At 44.5% G+C, this 25,869-nt stretch overlaps 1 protein-coding gene across 1 annotated transcript in view; it reads right to left on the minus strand.

The window, feature by feature from the left end:
• Positions 1-92: 92 nt before the first annotated feature.
• The window catches only part of LOC140713792 (LIM domain-containing protein 1-like), a 47,765-nt gene continuing 21,988 nt past the window's right edge, over positions 93-25,869 (minus strand). Inside the window, exons 4-9 of the mRNA XM_073024324.1 lie at positions 16,016-16,083; positions 13,743-13,805; positions 11,995-12,125; positions 5,593-5,644; positions 3,550-3,618; positions 93-1,177 (exon numbers count right to left, since the gene is read on the minus strand). Of these exons, the coding sequence (XP_072880425.1) occupies positions 1,043-1,177; positions 3,550-3,618; positions 5,593-5,644; positions 11,995-12,125; positions 13,743-13,805; positions 16,016-16,083 (518 nt within the window). The 3' untranslated portion in view covers positions 93-1,042. The remainder of the gene's footprint in view (positions 1,178-3,549; positions 3,619-5,592; positions 5,645-11,994; positions 12,126-13,742; positions 13,806-16,015; positions 16,084-25,869) is intronic.

The following is a 25,869-nucleotide window of genomic DNA, read 5'->3' on the forward strand; positions in this document are numbered from 1 at the left end:
CATAGTAATAAAATCAAATTTTAAAAAAAAACAAGATAACCACTATACCAAATAATAGCACCCACCTCCTGGCCCCCAAATAACAAGGCATATTTTTTTTTTAGAAAAAGGCCACCTGTTTATTATTTTTTTTAAAGACAGCTGATTGTAATGTGTAGGTCGAATGAAAGCATGTTTCAGACAATTTTGTGGAACTGCAATTTTCATTGTTCTCAATTTTTTCACTCCAGATTTTTGGCTGTTTAAATTATTGCCTATTAAAATACATGCAGGTTGTATAAAACCTCAGAATTATATAAATGTACAAATTAAGCACCTTTCTAAATTCATCCCAATATTCTAGGAGCCTTCGTAGAAGAATTATTTCTTTAAAATATTTGTTACAGTGAGCATCTAATATTATAGAGCCCAAAATCACAATGGCAGAAAATCCAGAGAAATGTTCAGGGTAAGTTACATGACACAAGGGAGTCAGATTTTAACAGTTTGTCGTCAAGACCCTAGAATAACTGGAAAGCACGGAAAAGGATATTGTTCAAATTAAGATTATTGGTGTGATAGCAACCATAGTTATTCATGAGATTGCTTTACAAGTGAAATACATAAAGCTCAAATCAGAGCAAAAAACAGCAAAGATGAACACGATTTTGGAAATGTTCTACTGTAATTACTTTATTACAATCTTGCACCTGATCATTCTTCACAGATTCTCTTGGGAAATAAACAGTACAACAAATTCGATGTGTGGAATCACTAAAATCGATAACCTTTTGCAATATTCCTTGTGAATTTAATTGAATTAAAATCTGATGCAACAAATGTTTGCCTGCAATATTACATGTAAGTAAAACAGCGTCCAATAATGGAAAACCCTTTCCTGATCACTCAAAAGGATTATGTATCCAAAGGCAGATATGTCCCATGTCTCTGAAACCCACAGGAAGTCACGCATGAGGTTTGCTTGGACTGCCTTAGTTCTCTCAGCACTGATGAAGTGCTGGAGTGTTGAACCAACACAAATGGTCTTGCAACAAGCCACACATTAGTACTTAGGCTGGTAGATAGAGCCAGGTGTCTCACTGTCAATATGTTTTAGGTGGCAGGTGTGACATAGTAAATGTCCATTCAATGGATAACAACGGTGATCCTCCTCATCATTCAGCTCCATGCCACAGTCCTGAAAAAGGAAAACATTAACCCAAGGTTAGACTGGATGAAAACTTGCAATGGAGCAGCCTGGAATTTTCCATCAACTGTGTTGGCCAAGTGACTGGATTAAGGCCCGCAGGGAGAAAGGCCAAAATGCCTAATCTTTCATTAGCCTGGCTTGATCTGCTCTATTTTCTGTTCATTATTTAGAATTTCAATAGCTGCAGTTTGTTACAGAGGAAGCAGAGATAATTTATGAATAACACAGCCGCCGTTGTCAAAACTTAGTTATGAAGAGAAATTAACTTGGTTGGAATTTCTTCATTAAAAAAGAGGAAGCCAATGGAAATTTAATTGTGAAAAAGAATTCCAGATATGGTGAATAGTAAAGATCAATTCACATTCAGAGGGTTAATGATCTGGGAACAGAGATTTAAAATATTTGAAGAATGATTAGAACCGTGTTGAAAGAAATATGTTTATTAAAATGACAGGACCCAGACCTGAAAAATGACAGAGACATCAAAAATACCTGCTCAATGCGAGACAATGGCTGAAAACTAGAAAGTGAAATTCACCTGAATAGCTCTTCATGAATGTGGATGTAAATGATGGCCTTTTAAGGCATTTGAATTATGTAAGTCTTTGGTGCTTGTATGGATTTAACCCCCTAATTCTCTGATCAAAATGTGCCCCTGTACACAAGCAAGATTTCAGGGCATTGCTAGTTCCAGCTTTCATTAAGTACTTTACTGTATTAGGTATTTTATATTAAATAGCAGGTAAATATACAAAATAGACTGCCACATGGATTATAATCCATGTAGCAGTCTCCAAGCTATTACATAAATGGGCTTGCTAAGAATTTATTAAAGCATACTCCATAAATCCAACTGATCTGGATATAGTTATTTACATTAAACAAACAGAAGAGTTCTCAAAGCAGAGAAGGTACCTATTGTCACACCCTGTTGCAAAAGGGCATAAGATTTAACAGAAATAGCTATAAAGAGGCAATGAGAAAGACTTAGCAAATTATCTGAATTTGGGGTGCACTGTTTGATAGTAATTGTATAGGCAGCTGATAGGACACTATCAAAGTAACTTAAATGACGGGGGCAGGGGAAAATCACAGGAATGCCTGGATTGTGAAGGACATGCCTAGCTGGATTGCTCCTCAGACATGTTAGAGATTTAGAGGATAAACATGCTTTTCTCTATCACGTACAATCCTGAGATTACAGAAGGGGTGGTCACCCACATTAAGGTTCCCAGGACGCCAGCCTTACCCAAATTCCTTTGCAGATCCAGGACAAGTGCACTCCACAGCAACACTGTGAAGTTCAAACGGGGCACTACCCCAGCAAGGGTCTTCAAACAAGAACTTCCTCTCACCAGTCATGGAGCCACAAAAGGTGATCAAAATTAACACAACTAGAACACCTACAGGGATTCGAATTCTGATTTTTCTCTGGTGCTGTCAGTGTTCAACACTGATGGATTGAACGCTCAGAAATTTATTAAGAGACAGCAGGGAACAAGCCCTTCTGGCCCTTCGAACGACAGCCAGTAACCCCCAATTTAACCCTAGCTTAATCACAGGATTGTGATTGTGTTGGCACGTGGCCTAGTGGGCAAGGCATCAGACTAGTAACCCGAAGGTCACTGGTTCGAGCCTCAGCTGAGGCAGTGTGTTTGTGTCCTTGAGCAAGGCACTTAACACATTGCTCTGCGACGTCTATTATTTAACAGCAAAATTAAAACTATCAACTTGCAATTAATTTTCATTTGCTTTTCAGAAGATATCTACAAGCTCTGTAAAATCATATTATTTTTTTTTAAATCACCCTCCTGGACCTTTTGCTAACCATTAAAAATTTGTTTCACATCCTTGGCAGTTCTGCTCATTAGTTCCTCTCTTTCTGCTCTATTTAAACTCACCAGGATTTTGTATATCGTTATCAAATCCCACAGCAAATGTTGCTGCTGTGAGGAGAGTAACCCTGACAGACTATCCTGATTGGACGTTGTTGGTTTCAGATACAGATCTTAAAACATCTCTCTTCATGCAATGATATTTGAGAAGTGAAGAATCGCATTATATCTTTTATTCTTTAATATTCAAACACAATAATTTTAAAGTTTGATAGTTTACATTAGAAGTTGCAAAAGGCATTTGGCCTGATGAGCATGTACAACTCCGTAGAACAGGGGTTCCCAACCTGGTGTCGATGGGCCCCTCAGTGAATGGTAGGGGGTCCAAGGCATTAAAACAAGGTTGCGAATCGCTGCTCTAGAATATTACTTCCTAATCTATTCTTTCCTGAAACACCCATGCCTTTCCTGATCCCAGATCTGCACCTGGATTCTTAAATTTTCTTGCCATTAAAATAGACATACCTCACATCGATAGCATTCCACATGATAATCCTTATCCATGGACACAACACGAATTGTTTCATCAGATCCCTATGGATACAATAAAATTGGTGTTTATATACTTAGCATTAACTTATTCCCCTTCAAAACGCCTCATATTCAATGATTAGAGCAACAAGGGATATTGCTGGCTGGGACATGAGGGATGGCTCTCTAGTTTCTCTGATAACTGCCGCAGTTACTCAAGTCCACCTGGGAAGGATAAATGGGCCACAGTCACTCAAAATGCTAGAGGAACTCAGCAGGCCAGGCAGCATCTCTGGAAAACAGTACAGTTGACATTTTGGGCCAGAACCCTTCATCAGGCCTGGAGAAAAAAAAAGAGGTCAGAGTAAGAAAGTGGGGGCGGGGAGGAAGAAATATAAGGTGGTAGGTGATAGATGAAGCCGGGAGAGGGGGAGGGATGAAGTAAAGAGCTGGGAAGTCAATCGGTGAGAGAGATACAGGGCTGGAGAAGGGGGAATCTGACAGGAGAGGACAGAAGGCCATGGAAGAAAGGGAAGGGGAAAGAGCACCAGAGGCAGGTAATGGGTAGGTAAGGAGATAAAGTAAGAGAGGAAAATGGGAATGGGGAATGGTGAAGTGGGGGGGGGGGGGGGGAAAGAGAGGGAGGTGTCATTACCAGAAGTTCGAAAAAGCGATGTTCATACCATCAGGTTGGAGGATACCCAGACGGAATACAAGGTGTTAGCCCTCCAACCCGGGTGTGGCCTCATTGCGACAAGCAGAGGCGGCCATGGACCGACATGTCAGAATGGGAATGGGAAGGAGAATTAAAATAGGAGGCCACTGGATGATCCCACTTTTTCCGGCCGATGGAGCACAGGTGTCCGGCAAAGCAGTCATCCAATCTATATCAGGCTTCACCTCTCCCTTCCCTTTCTTCCACGGCCTTCTGTCCTTTCCTATCAGATTCACCCTTCGCCCTTCTCCAGCCCTTTATTTCTTTCACCAATCAACTTCCCAGCTCTTTACTTCACCCCTCCCCCTCTCCCAGTTTCACCCGTCACCCACTCCCTTGTATTCCTTCTTCCCCTCCCCCCACCTTCTTACTCTGACTTCTCACCTCTTTTTCCAGTCCTGATGGAAACTGTTTACTCCCCCCCCCTCCCCCCCCCCCATAGATGCTACCCGGCTTGGTGAGTTCTAACAGCATTTTATGTGTGTTGCTTAGATTTACAGCATCGGCAGATTTTCCCTTGTTTTTGATGATTCCCTTTTCCAGTTCTGACAAAGGGCATCAAACTGAAAAGTTTACTGTTTATCTCTTTCCACAGATGCTGTCTGACCTTGAGTGTTTCCAGCATTTTCTGTTTTCAGACTTCTAGTAACTGCATCCTTCACCTCCATTTCCATCACATGTTCTTCATCTTGGATAGAACTGACTTTCTTCTATTTATTTGAGTTGTGGCTTCATGAGGCCACTATTTATTGCCTAAGCTTAAACACCCTTGTAGCTTCCTGCATCATTTGACGGGGAACTAAGAGTCATCAACATTCTTACCAGCCAGACCAGTTAAGTAAATCAGTTTCCCTTTGCGAATTCATGAACCAAATAGATTTTATGAAAAGTTGGTTAGTTAAATATCATCTATTAATAGCTTGTTCTGATTATTTAAATCAGCAATTAAACTGTGGATGGATTTAAATTAATTTAGACTATCCTTCCATTATTTGGGTCCCATAATTTAACAACTATGTCAACATATCACTTTTTATGAATATCAAAAATTGTTAGCATTACTTTTGGACAGGCCAGAGATCAGAGGACAACAAACATATACAACTTTACAGCAATTCGGCCATTCAAGGCCCCTTCACTGAACCGCCAAGTGATTAACTATACAGCAAGGCGAGAAAGTGGTCTCCTATTAATAAAGGGCTTTCTCACAGACCAGCATGGCACGAGCACAGCAAATCAGTAAAATATGTGTACTTCACTTCATCAACAGTGGAGTTGAACATTATACCAGAGAGAGAAAATATTTTCAGTGCAATACTGACCTCTGCAGGAAGAATAGCCTGGCCACATGCTGCACACTTTGGAGCCAATACTCTGAAAGGGAGAGAATGTACATCACTGGATATACAATGCACATGAATTTCATAGCACTGGATGCTTCTCAGACCAAACATTATGCCAGAGCTGTTACGTGTTTTAAATGGTGCAGAACATTATGATTAGTTTTAGAGTGCTGATGAAAAGTCATTGATCTGAAAAGTCACCAACTTCTCTCTCCACCGACAACACCTGTTCTGCTGAGAATCTCAGCATTTTACAATTTAACCTTTTTAATATTCACATTCCACATGAAAACATTCACTGGAATTTAAATGCTTTTGAAATATTCTCATCTCTGCCACGCAAAAAAAACTCTGCAAATTCTACAGAACTACTGTCCCAGCAACTGTCTTCTCCTGAACATGTATTTTACCATTTGCTTGTTTCCTTTCTAAATTAGGGCCACATATTCAACTGACAGTAGCTAAATAATATTCATATGGAAACAGTAAACTTATGCAAAGGTAAAATGCCTCTCAGCCACCCTGCCCAAGATTAACTCATACCAGTCTTACAAGCAATTATCTCTACAAGCAATTATCAAAATAGGAACTGGTATCTTTGTGCCACTTTATTCTGTGTACTTTTTGCAAGTAAAACACAAGCAATTTGGATAATAGTAACCATTCAACCTGTCCTACATCTCTTCCCTGTCAATAGAGAAGTCAGCAGCAAGTAACTCTTTACAGAGCAGCAATGGGGGTTCCATTCCTGTTGCTGTCTGGAAGGAATTTAAATGTTCTCCCTGTGGCCACATGATTTTCTTCTGGGTGCTCCAGTTTCCTCCCACGCTCACCAGGCACACAGTACAGTTTGGACAACAGTAGTTGTGGACGTCCTATGTTACCACTGAAAGCATGGCAATATTGACAGGCTCACCCAGCACATCCTCTGACTGTGTTGGTTGTTTATGCAAACAACACATTTCCCTGCATGTTTCCATGTACATATGACAAAACTAATCTTACACTCTCATCTTACAATAAAAACCAAACAGACACAATCACAAAAACTGAACAAGCCATGCATTAGTTTCACATTAGTTGAATAGGTAATGTGCTACAATAAAACTTCTGAAATAAAACCCAATAAGTTCTGTTGCTGATAACATTTTACCACAACTGGCTTCTGATAATTACTAATAATGATAAGGTATTAAAGTTTGGTCCACATGCTCAAGAACAAAATTACACACATGCACAGACGGAAAAAAAACATACTCACACTCAGAAACCCAGATCTGTGCTTAAAGCTACAAACACTGCTTCTATCATTAAGAAATTCTTCCACTGGGACTCTCTCACACACAGAAAAAAAGTTATGATATTGAAAATTATTTATTAAAATACTTTCCATCTGCAATTGTTATCCTAATTAGACCCAGATGGTGGCAGCAAAGTTGCTATTCACTATTAATTGTTTATTGCTATCTGAACAACAGTTGTAATTGAACAAATCAGTAGAAACAAAAAGGGGTGACATGAATTTTCCTTCATAACCCCCAAGAACAAATGACCGAATATTCCAAAAGTCCAATAAATGCCACTGAAAACCTTCTGTCACAGTTAAAGCATCAACTGGGAAGGTTTATGTCTATTTTCTCTCAAAGGAAATTCAAGCAAATTTTACAATTTTAGGCTTTTGGTGACAATCAACACCTACCTGGAACTGGATCCAGAATAGCACACAGCATCTTCCATCCCTAAATACAGAGATTCTGCAGATGCTGGACGTCCAGAATAACACACACAAAATGACAGAGAACCCTGCAGGTCAAGCAGCATCTATGGAGAGGAATATATGCCGACATTTCGGTCCAAGACGCTTAATATTCAGGACCCTTCAATAGTTCTGACAAAGGGTCTCAACCTGAAACATTGGCTTTTTGGTCCTCTCCATCAAAGCTCTATGACCTGCTGAGTCCTCCCAGTGTTTTGTGTATCTTCCATCCATAACATACAGATTATCCTCCACTATCTGCTTGGGGGCAATGTCTAGTATGCCAAGGTTGTCCTGGAAGCTAAACTTATTATTCACAAAATATAAACTAAGGACACATTAGCTCTATTACATTTCCTTCTGTTCCTGCTCGTCATATTCTTCATCACTTGATTTTGCAACAAGTGAAAATATTTTTTGCTCCAGATTATTTTGGAACCTCACCCTGCTGGCATCGCGTTGGCTGATCTGCTGGCAGGGATCACTCTTTTCCCTCATTATCACAACTACACCAGCCCAAACAAAGAAAATATTGAGGACAGAGGTCATGTAGTAAACTTTAGACCACAAGACATAAGATATAGGAGCAGAAGTAGGCCATTCAGCCCATTGAATCTGCTCTGCCATTCAATCATGGGGCTGATCCAATTCTTCAGTCATCCCCACTCCCCTGCCTTCTCCCATACCCTTTGATGCCCTGGCTAATAAGAAACTACCTCTGCCCTAACTGCACCCAATGACTTGGCCTCCACAGCCACTCATCGGCAATAAATCCACAGATTTACCACCCTCTGACTAAAGTAATTTCTCCGCATCTCTGTTCTAAATGGATGTCCTTCAATCCTGAAGCATGCCCGCTTGTCCTAGACTCCCCTACCATAGGAAATAACTTGCCATATCTAATCTGTTCAGGCCTTTTAACATTCGGAATGCTTCTATGAGATCCCCCCCCCTCGTTCTCCTGAACTCCAGGGAATACAGCCCAAGAGCTGCCAGACGTTCCTTATACAGTAACTCTTTCATTCCTGGAATCATTCTCATGAATCTTCTCTGAACCCTCTCCAACGTCAGTATATCCTTCCTAAAATAAGGAATTTGCCTTCTTCACCACTGATTCAACCTGGAGGTTAACCTTTAGGGTATCCTGCACAAGGTCCCTTTGCATCGCTGCATTTTGAATTCTCTCCCTAAATAATAGTCTGCCCATTTATTTCTTCCCCAAAATGCATGATCATATACTTTCCAACATTGTATTTCATTTGCCACTTCGTTGTCCATTCCCCTAAACTATCTAAGTCTTTCTGCAGGCTCTCTGTTTCCTCAACGCTACCCGCTCCTGCGCCTACCTTTGTATCATCAGCAAATTTAGCCAATAATCCATTTAATCCCATCGTCCAAATCATTAACATACTTCGTGAAAAGCAGCGGTCTGAACACAGACCCCTGTGGAACTCCATTGGTAACCGGCAGCCAGCCAGAATAGGATCCATCCCTTTATTCCCACTCTTATTTTCTGCAGATCAGTCAATGCTCCACCCATGCTAGTAACTTCCCTGTAATTCCATGGGCTCTTATCTTGCTAAGGAGCCTCATGTGTGGCACCTTGTCAAAGGCCTTCTAAAAAACCAAGTACACCATGTCTACCCGGCTTGTAACTTTACTGTAGCCCGGGGCGAGACCTTTTCCCTCTCCACAAATGCTGGTCTATAACCTGCTTCATGTCTCCAGCATCTTACTTGGTTGATACAAAGACAAAATCTGGCCAATAACTCAAGTCAAAAGCGAGGTTTTATTGATCTTTTAATCAAACCAACTCTCACATTTAATTTGCTCTAACCAGGCTTAGCTTGGAGAAAAAAAAGCATCTAATTTACTGAGTTCCAATCAATGTCATTGAAAAAAAAATACAGAACCTTTGACAAACTCCATATCTATATGAATATCCAATTCACATTAATACAAGATCAGTTAGGATATTGCACTTTTTTTAAAAAAAAACTGATTTTCCTATAAATTCTGGATGATACATCTTATTTTAAATGTGCTCAGAGATAATAGATGACTTAAGACTATTTAACCAGGATGGTATTGAGATTCTGACAAAAGCATTCGGTTAAATTAATAACACGAGTTTCTTAAAATTGTTATAGCCGGGGGTGGTAGTGGGAATAAGCTCCCACCACCATTAAATGCTCTCAATGACGTGCACCTCAAATAGCCTCTGACAACAAAGTCCAGCTCGTGGAGTTCACAAGTGACTTAGCTACTAAGCCCAGCGGAACCATTTCTACTGACAGGAGAAGAGGCAAAGGCGGGTAACTGGTGCCTTAAACCAGTCACTTCAAGCAGATGTGCATAAGATGATGAGAGGTATTGATCGTGTGGATAGTCAGAGGCTTTCCCCACCCCCCCCCCCCCCCCCCCCCCCCCCCCCCAAGGCTGAAATGGCTAACACGAGAGGCACAGTTTTAAGGTGCTTGGAAGTAGGTACAGAGGAGATGTCAGGGGCAAAGTTTTTTTTTGTTTTACGCACAGAGTGGTGAGTGTGTGAAATAGGCTGCCGGCGACGGTAGTGGAGGCGGATACGATAGGGTATTTTAAGAGTCTCCTGGATAGGTACATGGAGCTTAGAAAAATAGAGGGCTAATTTCTAGGACTTGTTAGGCACAGCTTTGTGGGCCAAAGGGCCTGTATTGTGCTGTAGGTTTTCTATGTGGTTTGTCAGCCATGGTTGTCAGCTCATCTTGAAGAAAATCTCTGATTTCAACCCACCGTTGCCTTGCAGCTAACCCACCCACAGGGAAGGCTTCGGGAGTAAACCCTGACAGAAGAATCCAGAGCTGGAGTCCCTACACTGAGTTTAACACAGACAGACAACTCCTGCAATGCTGCTGGCGCCAAATTGTATCGGTCTCTGCCATTCCTTTAGGCTCATCAGATGTATGGAGAGGGGGAGCTTGCTACATCGACAACAACTTGCTCTCCTTATTGTACCACCCTGGCTTGTGACACATCTAGACAGCTAGGACACAACATCCATGCTCAGCCCTGACTGACGGAGGCCTTGTCATCTCATTAACAAGTGAAAATCTGCAGATGCTGGAAATCCAAAGCAACACACACAAAATGCTGCAGGAACTCAGCAGGCCAGGCAGCATCTGTGGTTAAATTATTCCTTTCTATTACTGCTTATTTAGATGGTCTATCAATTGCTGTCTTGTATAAAGAATTCCAGGATACTGAGGTAATGAAAGCATAACCATCTTCGTTAGGGAAGGAATTTGGAGGCAATACTGTTAGAGAGAGATTGCTAAGAGAGGACAAGTGGATAGAAACATAGAAAATCTACAGCACAATACAGGCCCTTCAGCCCACAATGCTGTGCCAAATGTGTACTTATTTTAGAAATTACCTAGGGTTACCCATAGGCCTCTATTTTTCTAAGCTCTATGTACCTATCCAGGAGTCTCTTACAAGACCCTATCGTATCCACCTCCACTAACATTGCCAGCAGCCCATTCCACGCACTAACCACCTTCTGCATAAAAAACCCGCCCCCCCGACATCTCCTCTGTACCTACTTCCAAGCACCTTAAAACTGTGGCCTCGCATGCTAGCCATTTCAGCCTGGGAAAAGCCCCCAACTATCAACACAATCAATGCCTCTCATCAATTTCTACACCTCTATCAGGTCCGTAGCTCCAAGGAGAAAAGGCCGAGTTCACTCAACTTATTCTAATAGGGCATGCTCCCCAATCCAGGAACATCCTTGTTAATCTCCTCTGCACCCTTTCTATGGTTTTCACATCCTTCCTGTAGTGAGGTGATGGTAAAGTTTTTGGAGGAGAGGTGGTTGAATATTGACCAGCAACCTAGGACATTAGGGATGGGTAATGATTGCTACCTGTCATTCCAAAGACACATTTTTAAACAAAAGATGGATTTAAAACTACATACAGTGGAGTGGTACATGAGTGAATCTTCTCAGAACTGGTAGAAATGGGTAAAGGTGCCCCATATAATGTCCTATGATCAGTTCTCTTTTCCGTATTTAATTTAACAGATCATTGGAGCCAGCCCTACAGTGAAATTGCGACATACTTCTACAGAGCGTGGCAGAGATTTGGAATTCTCTTACAGACATCAACTGATGCTTCATCACTTATTAAATTAAAACCAGATTTTTGTTAACCAAAGACATTACGAACTGCAGAGGAAAGATAGGTTTATGGAGTTATTTCATGTACAGAGCATTATCAATTAAATGGCATAACAAGCTAAAGGGCTGTACACCTTCCGTTTCTTTGTATTAAGAACAGAAAGTTCACAAGGTGAACAGTACAGATGATCAAGTTCTTGCTGCTCCCAAAATGAACTCCTTTTAGGGCAATCCATTGACACAACTCCAACCTCCTATAACAATAATCAAGCCCCAAGCTTCCCTGCACTATTCACATTATAGGGCTCCTACCCTCCAGTGAAAAGCTCTGTAGGCAGCCTTGCTTTCTAATCAATGTAGTGATGAAAGGAAAGAGTATGCATTTTCTTTCAAATGGCAATGAGTACACACACGAGTGAAAATAACAGCATTACATCAGTATTCAATAAATGATTGATGCTCTTACTTATGGTAATCTTTGATGCAGTAGATCTTGTTCTCTGTATCGACAGTAAATGGCACCCCATCTAGGCACTCATTGCAGATGACACAGCGAAAACAACCAGGGTGATAAGACTTGCCCAAGGCCTGAAGGATCTAACACACAAAACATGAATCTTTGATAAAGAGACAAGCTGCAGTCACTCTGAGGGGAAAGAATTAAAGAATTCCTGCAATATGTAGCAAGTCGCAATTTAAAGTTAAACTTCTGGTCAGGATTTTACTGATTTTCCAATATTATAGCAATTTTAAATGAACAGCCATTCAAACCTGCATTAGATATAGCTTGAATGATCATCAACTGGCAATGCCATATTTCTTTCTTCACATGTGGTGTCTATTCCCCATTACTGTAATGTTTCCTATCTCAGTTTCAGAACTTTACCCCCCCCCCACCTCCCTTCACATTCATCTCCTCATAAGAGCTGAGTTACAATGGACAAACTCTACTGCCTTCTCACTGTTGTCACCATGCTGTCTCACAGGTAAAAGTGACCTGGATTTGATCCTGGTCTCTCCTCCTGCCTGAGAGGAGTTTGAACATTCTCCGTGACTGCGTGGGCTTCCTCCCGATACTTTCATTTCCTCCCACGTCCCAATGGCATTCAGTTTAATAGAACGATTGGCTGGAAAAGGGGCTCTAATGTGCAGGAGAGTGGTACAACCCTGGACGAATTTGACAGGAATGTGGGACAATTAAAATGAGTTTAGTGTAGGAAAAGTGAACAGGCTTGACGGTCAGCATGGATTTGGTCGGTCAAAGGACTTATTTTAAGACCACAAGATACTGGAGCAAAATTAGGCTATTCGGCCAGTTGAGTCTGCTCCACCATTCCTTCGAGGTTGATTTATTATCCCACTCAACCCCATTCTTTGTCTTCTCCCCTTAACCTTTGACACCCTTCCTGATCGAGAACCTATCACCTTCTGCTATAAATAAGCAATCATGTGGTATTTACCAGCCTCTGGCAAAAGAAATTTCTCTGCATCAGGGAAGCAGTACTGCAGTGCAAAAGCCAGGGCCAACAGGCCACCAGGCCAGAAGACTGATTAATCCATGCTGACACAACTGTATTTCTATGTTATATTGTTATACACATTATTTATAAATTGCTATAAATTTCACATTTAGAATGAGACAATGTAAAGATTTTCACTCCTCATGTATACGAAGGATGTAATTAAGTCAATTCAATTCTCTGTTCTAAAGGGATGGTTTTCAGAGGCTATGATTCTACAGAATTCCTAGTTCTGATTGGAGTTAATTAACTTAAAATACTCAACATTTCCCTCTCCAGCAATGCTGCTCAATCTATTGAGATTTCCAGTAACTTTTTTTTTTAAATTTCTTATTAGAATTATATCAGTTTAAAAGCAAACAAAATAAATAGAGAAGTTCCTCAAAATTCCAAATTTAAAATATCATATTTAATAACAGGTCACATGCTTTCTGTTTATAAGCAGCTTCAAAATTCCTGGCAAGAATTCTCTGTAAAGGAAATCCACGCGCTGACGTTCTGGTAAACAGTGAAGAAGCAGAAAGCAGAATTTGAATAGATGAGAAATCTAGAGGACATTCCAGAGTTAGAGACTGTATATCCATGGGGATGAAAGGAACAAAGAAGGATAGGTAACCAAATGGTTCAAAGAAATTCTGGAATTAACAAGAATGTCATTTCTAACAAAGAATGGTACAATTATACTCTAACTCACCATGTCCATTATCAGGTGGCCACAAGCAAAACACTTGTCGGCTGACTGTTGGAAACCAGAGTACTGTGGAAGAAGAGAAAATTAAGTAACTAACTTGCATACTAATGTTGCACATAAGCAGGTCAACAGAATCTTTAGGTGAAAGAGGTTATAGTGTGTACCACAGGATTAGTCGCTCGGAGACCGAAACCTAAAATCTTGAGAGACCAGTTGAAGTCCCCGCCCTAGCAGGTGGGATTCTAATTCAGTTATTGAATAATTCTGAATAAAATGCTAATGTCAGTAATGGAGATAATGGAACAATCAAATTATTCTTAAAAATACATCTTTTCAGATATAAAATCTGCAGTCTTCACAAGACTTAGATGGGCAGAAATCCACAGCAACCTGACCATCTCACAATTACCCTCGCTAATACAAGAGTAGGTCATGGGCAATTATGGATTGGGAAAATCAAAGCCAGCCTTGCCTTGCCAGGGAGGACCATGTCCCGCGAGTACTGAAGAGAACTTAAATGAGGGACAGAATACACTTTAGTAGCTCTGGCAACCATAAAATGTTTCATCCAAGCTCACCAATTGAATAATTGTTAACCTAACATAATCAGCCTTGAGTGTCGCGCAGGGTGGGGTTGGTATTGGTATTGTTTAATTATTGTCACATGTACCAATTTACAGTGAAAATTTTGTCTTGCATACTGTCCATACGGATCACACTATTTCATACTACATCGAGCTGGAAAAAGGTAAAAAAAAAATAACAAAGGGGCACCGCAGAGGCATAGCGGCTAACGTGACGCTATTACAGCACGGAATGTCAGAGCTCAAAGTTCAATTCTGGCACCCTCTGTAAGCAAGCTTGTATGTCCTTCCCATTTGCCTGTGGGTTTCCCCTGGGTGCTCTAGTTTCCTATTACCATCTGAACACATGTGGTTAGTAGGTTAATCGGTCATTGGAAATGTTCCTGTAATTAGGCTAGGGTTAAATTGGTGGGTTAATGGGCAACCCAGCTGGAAGAGCCTGTTCTGCACTGTAACGAGTCAGATTGCTGGCAAAGAGGCAATCTTATTGTACGAGAGATCTGTGTAAGAGTCTGAAAACAGTGGGACAGAAACTGTCCTTCAGCCTGGTGGCTTTTGTATCTACTGCCCATTAGGAGAGAGGAGAAGGGAGAATGACCGGTGTGGGTGAGTCTTTGATTGCACTGACTGTTTTACTGAGGCACAGACAGAGTCCTCAGAGGAGAGGCTGGACACAGCTCAGCACATCACCAGAACCAGCCTCTCATCTGCTCACTGTCTGTACTTCTTACAGCCTCAGTAAAGCAGCCAGCATCATTGCGGGGTTCACTGAGATTTCGGAAAGTGAAGTCCAAGTTGCTTTAATCAGTAGAACCTCACCCATTTCAGGGTAGAGTTAACTTCTCTGTACCAATGGACAAAGCACTCCAAGCTCACTCTGACCAGGTGTACTCAAGTCCATTCAAAACCATGGATCTTGCACTCTGCAATTGACCTTCCACCTGAAATACGCCAAAATACCAATGCTTGGATCATGACTTAGTAAAGCTCAACCAATTTGTTTGCACTGGGCACTGGAGTTCCTCACATGGAGATGGAGATTGCTGAGTGTACACAATCAGCGAACACAGTGGTCATCAGCATTATGTATTCGTGCCATGTTGTATGACATGAGCGATCATGGTCTTTGACCATGATTATTCTTAGCAAATTTTTCCTACATATAAGTGGTTTGCCATTGCCTTCTTCTGGGCAGTGTCTTTACAAGATGGGTGACCCCAGCCATTATCAATACTGGAGATTGTCCGTCTGGCGTCAGTGGTCACAGAACCAGGACTTGTGATATGCACTAGATGCTCATACAACCATCCACCACCTGCCTCACCTGACCCTGATCGGGGGTGGGGGGTTAAGCAGGTGCTATACTTGCCCAGGGGCGACCTGTAAAGCCTCAAAGAACAGTAGCACCGACAATATGCACGGCACTTTCAGCGCAAAAGAGACATCCTAGTGTATTTTACAGCAATATCATCAAACAAAATTGGACTTCCAAACAGGAAAGGGAAATAGAAGAGAGGTAGACACAGCAGCTTAAGAGTTGAGAATTCAAGAGGCAGAGTGTTTTGGGGAAATAATTAAACTTTGATGGCTGAAGGTAGGCTTGCAAAGCAGTGGTAATTTATTTTGGGGATGATCACAGAACTCTAGACTTGCCTGTCAATACCAAGTTGCCGCATGGGAAATGTAACTCACCAGAAAATCCTCCTCACAATATACCCTGCCGTTGACAAAGTAGAAAGCTTTGCCTCGCAATCTTCTACCTATGGAAGCATACAACATTTAAGGATCAGAAATAAACCAGATGAATGCATAGGAAATCAATACATGAAGTAACGCCGGGTTCAGAAAACACACAATCACAGGACCACTAACCAGAAGGGGATTGCTAGTTTTCCTGTCATAACATTTTAACAGCTATAGCCAATTCCAGATTGTCCACACATTGAAAGGATGGACACGAAGTTTGTTACAAACTGGGCTTTGATTAGATTGACTTTCGTCCCACATTCACTACCACCATCCTGAGGCTGAGACGTGAAAATGATCATGCCAAGATCAACAAGACACTGATTTCCCTTAAGAAATGAGTCTATGAAATTTTGAGGGTTTTTCCTAATAAGAATTAATGGGAAGTTTCTGTACTATTCTGTTGGTTTGCCACTTTGCCTTTATGGGAAGTACTTTCACTGCAATGCGACTAGTACACAATTTGACAATGGCCACCAATACCCACAGATGCAATGTGATTCACAATTCACAGAATCCCGCCTTCTCCAATGGGATCCCACCAAGCACATCCCCCCCCCCAACCTCCCACTTCTGCTTTCCACAAGGATCACTCCCTACATGACTCCCTCGTCCATTCGTCCCTCCCCACTGATCTCCCTCCTGGCACTTATCCTTGCAAGGATATCCGTGCTACACCTGCCCCTACACCTCCTCCCTCACTACCATTCAGGGCCATAAACAGTCCTTCCAGTTGAGGCGACACTTCACCTGAGAGTCTGTTAGGATCATCTACTGTATCCAGTGCTCCAGGCCAGGCCTCCTGTAAATTGGTAAGACCCAATGTAGATTGGGAGACCGCTTACTGAGCACCTACACCCCACCTGTCGGCAAAAGAGGGGTCTCCCAATGGCCACTCATTTTAATTCCACTTCCCATTCCAATATGTCCGTCCGTGGCCTCCTCTACTGTTGCAATGAAGCCACACTGAGGTTGGAGGAGTAACACCTTAGATTCCATCTGGGTAGCCTCCAACCTGATAGCACGAACATCGATTTCTCGAACTTCCCCCTTCACCATTCCCATTTTCCTCTCTCACCTCATCTCCTTACCTGCCCATCACCCCCTCTGGTGCTCCTCCCCCTTCTCTTTCTTCCAAGGCCTTCTGTGCTCTCCGGTCTGATTCCCCCTTCTCCAGCCCTGTATCTCTTTCACCTATCAACTTCCCAGCTCCTTACTTCAACTCCCCCACTTTCTCATTCTGACTCATCATTTTTCTCCAGTCCTGATGGAGGGTCTCGGCCCAAAATGTCGACTGTACTCTTTTCCATAGATGCTGCCCAGCTTTGAGTTCCTCTAGAGTTTTGTCCTTAGCTACATTAGTACTTCTCCTTTTCCTTTAAGTGAATGTAGAAAAAGCAATGAACAGGAAATGTGTGCAGATTCACAGCAACACGCCAGATGCTGGAGGAACTCAGCAGGTCAGGCAGCATCTATGGCAAGAAATGAAGAGCCAGCACTTTGAGCCAACACCTTTCATAAAGTTATTTTGCTTTCAAGAATTTGCAAATCAGGTTTCCCCATTCCAAGGGGACAACTCAACCCATCCAGTCTCTCCAGAACACTGCAACCCCAGAAATATGCTGGTGAATCTCCTATGTATCACATCCTTCCTGAAACAGGGTGACTAGATAAGTTATTGTGCAGATTTTGAAAACTGAGTGCTAATAAAAATGTAACTCTTCGTGGAGGAAAAACTCCATTAATATGGCATTGTCAAGACTTTGGTAATGCTAGATCACAAGATTTTCTAGACTATTTGATATTATTCCCATTAATAGACCAACACACTTCACTAACTTTTTTGTTCCAGCTTTTACACAATGGTGTAATAAAATTTTCTAGTGAACCGCGTGAGCTTAAAAAAGTAACATCGGAAAAATTACCCAGTGAAGCAAATGCCAAACCTTCAGGATTTCTGAATAGCCAGGTAACAGGGTACCAGAGTTTAACTGTACTTCTGATTCATACAAGAAGTTTTCCTGTTGATAGATTTAGTCGCCAACTTTTCTATTCTAAATCCTGTCTGCACTTATAACAGGTTTTAATGTTAACCCATCAATAAGCAACTTGTAAAAAAAAAAACTCAATTTCAGCTTTCATTTTAGGCTCTAAGAAGGCAGGGTTTTCAATGTCCAGAATTTGCAATCTGACTACAAGTTTTTCCCCAACAAAGGACAATCGTGCGCCTTTCGGTCATCAGCAGGAGCAGCTGCCAAGCAGCCTGGGCTTTGTCTCGATCTTGTTCCTCGGGGTACTCAAACGTCATCGGTTATATTTCATGGGGTGGGGCGGCGTAGGGTGAAAGTGACACAAAACAGAGGGATCCGCATGAGGGAGAAGGTATCAAAAAGAAACTAAGAAAGAGTACAAAGGAATACATGGGAAAACAGGCAACGAGCAAGAAAGGAAAACAAGTTAGGAAAAAAGAATGGAGGATCAAATGGGAGAAAAAGTGAGCTGGGAGGAAGGGGAGAACAGGAGATTCAGATTTATTCCCCCCCAGTTAAAATCAGTCTATCTGAGAATTTGAACAGAAGCTAATCAATGACATCCTCATGGTTCCGAAACTGATTGATGCAAATTATAATGGGAATGTGATCCACTCAAGTCTCCCTCGGACTGTCTTTTGATGCATAAAATTCTGGCTCTCAGAGGGCTAACAGCGTCATCTCTATTTTAAACCAATAAGGGACAACTAATCTTAGTCTCAGTCAACAGCAGTAACTTTTTTCACGAGCCTTGTGAACATTCCAGAATGCTCCAAATTTGTTGGGAGGTGGGGGAAGGGAATGGGTGTTTTAAAAGTGCAGCTGCCTACACACACACACACACACCACAGAAACCAGTGGGTGGAACATGAAAAGGCAGTGCCTGTAAGAGCAGGTTTCAACCCATAATCATACTGAAAACTTTAATCTTACGCGATCCAATGCCAGAATTATCTTACAAAGATCTTGACCCTGGCTGTAAAGCTCAACTTCCTCCATAAACAAATTCATTCCTGCCGATGTGTGCTGAAATGAAATTTGCTTCTCTTCTTGACCAGGGATTTGAATATCCTGGAAGCCTCAGTCAGCTCTCCCCAACAGTGGGCAACAGGGAATACAACAATGAAGACAAGAAATGGACTCAATGTCATCTTGCTGGTCCAAATCGCAGTCTGAAATTCCCTACCCCCCAATTTCCAGGCAAATAATTTGGGAATTTTAAACACATCCAGGGCCATTTGCATCCATATTTCCCATTATCTTTAATGATGCAAGGCTATAGAGGTGGGTGTGGAGGTTTCATTGGCTGCTCGCTCTGCAGAACCTACTCTCTCCTCGGCTTTACAGGGGCTGCAAAGAGCCATCAGGACCAACTCAGAGGCTGCTGATCAAGCCTTCAAAAGGCTATGGATCAAGAGGTGTGACCTGTGGACCAAAGATGCTGGGACACAAGCCAAGACCTGATCAACCCTGGCCAAAGCACCTGGGCGAGGGTGTCTTAAGTTGAATCACCTGATTACCAGGTTACATCAGTGATGATGTGTCCCAGCACATCCTCAGCATCAAGGCAAGTTTAAGAATGTTTACTTAGATCACCTACTGCTCAACAACACCACGCCCATCCTCTGGGTAGACCTCATTAATTTAGGGAATTCATCAATAACCTTTAACGTCTGTTGATTTCATTGTTAGCCCCATTTCAGGGTTGCTTAGAATCAAAAACTAACTTAGAAACAAGCATTAGAAACACTAACAAACGAGAAAATCCGCAGATGCTGGAAACCCGAGCAACACATACAAAATGCTGGAGGAACTCAGCAGGCCAGGCAGCATCTATGCAAAAAAGCAGTCAATGCTTTGGGCCGAAATGCTTCAGCAGGACAAGGGTTTCGGCCCAAAACGTCGACTGTACTGTTTTCCTCATAGATGCTGCCTGGCCTGCTGAGTTCCTGGAGGATTTTGTGTGCGTTGTGAGTGATACTATTCATCCTTAAGGAAGATACATTAAACCAGAAGGCCTCATGCACTCCCTCAGGCACACAAGAAAACGCCTAAAAACAGAAAGAGGCCCAAATGTTGACTCTTAGTTGACAACACTTAAAACATGGAACCATGCTATTATCACACTCTTTGTGGAAACTGGTTCTGCACAAACTACTTCTGTATTTTCACCAACATAGCAGTAATTAGCAACTTGAAAACTAGTCTGTTTTGCTAGAGGAATGGAAAATGCAATGTAAACAATAGGTTTTAAACTTCAGGGGCTATTTGGAGTGTAGAAAAAGGATGCCGCATGAGGAGATAACGTTCAACAGGTCATGGTGTAGTAACAGGAAAATATTCCCTGGTCTTGTGGCAATGAAGCAAAAGCCATCATTCAGCTTAGTAGAGCATGCTTTCAAGGCCTTTGTATCTTCAGTTTGACAGGAGAGGGGATAACAGAGTATGTCCGGGGTGAGTGGGTCTTTGATTATGCTGGCTGCCCTACTGAGGTATAGTCAGTCTATGGAAGGGAGGATGGTTTCTGTAAAGTGCCGAGCTGCGTCTACAACGCTACAGAATGTTACAGTCACGGACAGAGCGGTTGCCATGCCCAAGCTGCGATGCATCCAGACAGAATGCTTTCCATGACACATCAGTAAAAATTGGTTAAGGGTCGACGGAGAGATGCCAGAATTCTTCAATTCTTCAGTCCCTTGAGGAAGTAGAGGCACGGTGAGCTTTCTTGGTTGTGATGAATTCAGTCCTCACATACAGCTAGAAAACCTGCTTTTAGTTCATTCACATGTTGAGGGTGCTGGCCCTGCCACCAGTAACTAACTTTGAGAAGGAGGTGGCGAGATGCCCCCCTGAACCGTTGGGAGTCCTTGAGGTGGATTTGCTCCAACTGTTGTTAGAGCTCAGGGAATGTAATTTAGCAACTCATGAGATGGTTCTAGCATCCTCATTTCGTCAAGCTTTAATCAGCTGCTTCCACTGATTTTTTAAGTTGATTCACAGAATATGGTAATTGCTGGCAAGATCAAACTGTGACGACATACTTTCTGTGCAGGCGAACCGGCTCACAAATAGCTAGCGCGCGGGAGGAGACTTTGGTAATGCACCTCTGACGTCATTTCCGCCCGGAGAGGGCGGGCGCTAGGGATTAAATGCCAGGGCCACGAAGTTTAAATAAACTAGTCTCCAAACGACTTACCGACTGCGTGTCGTTATTTCAGCGCTGTGTGTAGCACATCACTATATTGGTGACCCTGACGGTCCAAACGGGATTTGGACCAAAGGTGACTGACTCTTCATCTGTTCACGCAGTTTCGCTCAAACTGCCGACTTTCTGGATGCTGCGACCACGCGTGTGGTTTAGCCAAGCAGAAGCCCAGTTCCAGATTCGGCAGATATCTTCTGATTCCACGTGTTACTATCACGTGGTGAGCGCCCTTGACCAGGAGACGGCCGCCCAGGTTGCAGATTTCATACAGTCGCCCCCAGAAGAAGGCAAATATGAAGCATACAAAGCGCTGCTCATTGGGACCTTTGGCCTCTCAGGGCATGAGCGGGGTGCCCGCCTGCTTCACCTGGATGGTTTGGGAGACAGACTGCCGTCAGAATTGATGAACGAGATGCTGGCCCTGGCTGATGGACACAAGCCCTGCCTCATGTTTGAGCAGGGGTTCCTAGAGCAGCTGCCCGGGGACATACATCTGCTGCTGGCCGACGCAGATATTAGCGACCCCCGGAAGGTGGCGTGCTGTGGAAAGCCAAGAGGGAGAGCGTGGCGTCCTTTGGTCAGATTACCAGGCCACGCGCCCAACAGCAGACCAGACCAGGCCCAGCAGGGGGGGCGCACACAACACAAGAGGCAGGAGTGAGGCAGCCAGTGAACAGTGGTGTTTCTACCACCAGCGGTGGGGCACAAAAGCCCGCCATTGTCCCCGCCCTGCAAGGGCCAGGGCCAGCTGACTATGGCGGTTGGCCACCAGGACAGCCTCTTGTATGTCTGGGACAAACAGTCGGGACGCCACTTCTTGGTCAACACTGGAGTGAAGATCAGCGTCTTGCCCCCGACGGGGTACGACACCCGCAACAGGAAGCCAGGACCCACCCTGAGGGCCGCAAACGGCAGCACGATACGGACCTATGGCACCCACACAGTGCAGCTGCAGTTCGGCGCCAGCCGGTTCATGTGGGACTTCACATTGGCCACGGTGGCCCAACCACTCCTGGGGGCGGACTTCTTGCGAGCTCACAGCCTGCTGGTTGACTTGCAAGGGAAAAGACTGGTACATGCCGAGACTTTCTAGACGTTTTCCCTGGGTGAAGCCAAGTTGCCAGCCCCACACCTGGACTCCATCACGCTGTCGGACAACGAATTCGCCAGAATCCTGGCGGACTTTCCATCGATTCTGGCACCGCAGTTCACAGCAGCCATGCCCAGACACGGGGTACAGCACCACATTCCGACCCAGGGACCACCCCTCCACGCCCGCGCACGAAGGCTCCCCCCGGAAAAGCTCCGCCTGGCGAAGGAGGAGTTCAAGAGGATGGAGGAATTGGGGATTATACGGCGGTCCGACAGCCCATGGGCCTCCCCCCTGCACATGGTGCCCAAAGCAGCCAGGGGTTGGAGACCATGCGGCGACTACCGCAGACTGAACGAGGCTACCACTCCAGACCGCTACCCCGTGCCGCACATACAGGACTTTGCAGCAAACCTGCACGGGGCAAGAATCTTTTCCAAAGTAGACCTCGTCCGGGGATACCATCAAATCCCGGTGCACCCTGAAGACATCCCCAAAACGGCACTCATCACCCCGCTCGGCCTGTTCGAGTTCCTCCGAATGCCATTCAGCCTGAAGAATACCGCACAGACGTTCCAGCGGCTAATGGACGCAGTGGGACACGACCTGGACTTTGCGTTCATCTATTTGGACGACATCCTTATAGTCAGCAGTTGTCGTCAGGAGCATCTGTCCCACCGCCAGCTCTACTCCCGCGTGACTGATTTCGGCCTCACGATCAACCCGGCCAAATGCCAGTTCGGTCTCGATACCATCGACTTCCTGGGCCACAAGATTACCAAAGACGGGGCAACACCTCTGCCCGCCAAGGTAGACGCGATCTGCCACTTTGCCCGGCCCAACACGGTCAAAGGCCTGCAGGAGTTCGTTGGTATGGTGAACTTCTACCACCGTTTCCTCCCCTCAGCAGCCCGTATCATGCGCCCTTTGTACACCCTGATGTCGGGTAAAGGCAAGGACATTACTTGGGATGAGGAGGCCGCGGACGTTTTCGTTAAAGCCAAGGAAGCCTTGGCAGATGCCGCGATGCTGGTGCACCCCAGAACGGACGTTCCAACCGCCCTCACGGTGGACGCATCTGACACAGCAGTCCGTGGGGTGCTGGAGCAGTTCATCGAGGTGTGCTGGCAACCCTTGGCGTTCTTCAGCAAGCACCTACGACCACTCGAACTCAAGTACAGTGCTTTCGACTGGGAGCTGTTGGCACTGTATCTGGCAATCCAGCATTTCAGGTACTTCTTAGAAGGCAGGCCGTTCACCGCGTTCACGGACCACAAACCATTGACCTTCGCGTTCACAAAGGTGTCCGATCCCTGGTCGGCTCGCCAGCTGCGACATCTGTCCTACATCTCCGAGTACACGACGGACATCCAGCATGTCTCGGGAAAGGACAACGTCATGGCGGACGCACTCTCCAGACCAGCTGTCCAGGCCCTGTCCCTGGGGGTGGACTATGCAGCACTGGCGGAGGTGCAGCAGGCAGACGACGAGATGCCCAGCTACAGGACTGCAGTCTCAGGTTTGCAGCTGCAGGACTTTCTCGTATGCCCAGGTGATAGGACCATCCTGTGCGATGTGGCTACCGGCCAACCTGCCCTGGAGGCAGCGAGTTTTCGACTCCATACACGGTTTGGCGCACCCATCTATCAGGACAACTTTCCGGCTGGTCTCCAGCAAGTTCGTGTGGCACAGACTTCGCAAGCAGGTCAGTGAATGGGCCAGAACGAACAGCCAAGGTGCAGTGGCACACTAAAGCCCCGCCGCAGCAGTTCGAACCCACCCACCGGAGGTTCGACCACATTCATGTGGATATCGTGGGCCCCCTACCAGTGTCCCGAGGAGCGCGGTACCTCCTAACTATGGTAGACCGGTTCACGGGGTGGCCAGAGGCGGTCCCACTTATCGACACATCTGCCGATTCCTGCGCCCGAGCACTGATCGCAACCTGGGTAGCACGCTTTGGGGTACCGGTCCACATTACCTCCGACAGGGGCGCCCAGTTCACCTCCAGCCTGTGGTCAGCTGTGGCCAGCCTGTTGGGAACGCAGATACACCACACAACTGCCTACCACCCACAGTTGAACAGACTAGTGGAACGCTTCCACCGTCACTTGAAGTCGGCTCTCATGGCCCGCCTGAGAGGACCTAACTGGGTGGACGAGCTTCCCTGGGTCCTGCTTGGAATTTGTACAGCGCCCAAAGAGGATCTGCACGCCTCGTCGGCCGAGTTGGTGTACCTGACCGTCCCGGGAGAGTTCATACCAGCCCCAAGGGGGCAAGAGGAAGAACCCGCAGCAGTCCTAGACAGACTATGTGAAAGGCTCGGCAACCTGGCCCCCGTACCGACTTCACAGCACGGGCGGACCCCGACCCATGTACCCAAAGACCAGCAGAACTGTAAGTTTGTGTTTGTACAAAGGGGCAGACACTGGGCACCGCTACAGCAGCCGTACGAGGGGCCATTCAAGGTGATCAACAACAACGGGTCCACGTACGTTCTGGACATTGGGGGGAGAGAGGAGGTTTTCACGGTGGACCGACTCAAACCAGCCCATGTGGACCCGGTCGAGGTTCAGGCACCGTGGCGCAGAGGCAGATCTCCCAAACAGAGGCTGATCCAGACTGTGGACATTGGGGGGATGTATTGCCGGTTCTGGGGGGGTTATGTGGTGACCCACTTTCTGCGCAGGCGAACCGGCTCACAAATAGCCAGTGCGCAGGGGGAGACTTTGGTAATGCACCTCTGACGGCGCTAGGGATTAAATGCCAGCGCCGCGAAGTTTGAATAAACTAGTCTCCAAACAACTTACCGACTGCATGTCGTTATTTCAGCACTGTGTGTAGCACATCGCTAGAAAACATTATTTTTCATCTTTCACTCCAATTCAATGGAGTGGTTTTGCTGGATCATTTCAAAAAGGATAGAGTAACTTCGGCAATGACTCTGGAGTCACATGTAAGAACAGGGCAAAGAGAGCAGCAGCCCTTCCCTCAAGGGCATGCAAATCCCTCAAATGCTGTGGCCAATTCAAACTAGCCTAGCATATGACAATACACACAAAATGCTGGAGGAACTCAGCAGGCCAGGTAGATTCAACGTTTTTGGCCGAGACCCTCTGGCAGGACCATTTTTCCATATAGCCATTTTTTCCCCATAGAACCTTTGCTTCATTAATGACATGGCTGACCATTGTATAATCTGACCTTAACACTAAATGTTAAAGCTGCAGGTGGACTAAGAGATGTTGGAACTAGGAATTCAAAAAAGGAAAGAAAGGCACCTTTCTTCGCTAGTCTGGTCAAACCTTAATTTGCTTTATTTGATTAACATGGAACATCCTGAGGACAACTCTTACTAAAAGCTTTGATCTTTCAGCTTCTTTCCAAACAGTTTGTGACAATTCCCTTAATGGAGGCAATTCTTCATTATTGCTTCTATTATATTTAAATAATTTAATATAAACAGCTGCCTGTT

The sequence above is a fragment of the Hemitrygon akajei genome, chromosome 20, assembly GCF_048418815.1.
Source record: "Hemitrygon akajei chromosome 20, sHemAka1.3, whole genome shotgun sequence".
Classification (NCBI taxonomy): domain Eukaryota; kingdom Metazoa; phylum Chordata; class Chondrichthyes; order Myliobatiformes; family Dasyatidae; genus Hemitrygon; species Hemitrygon akajei.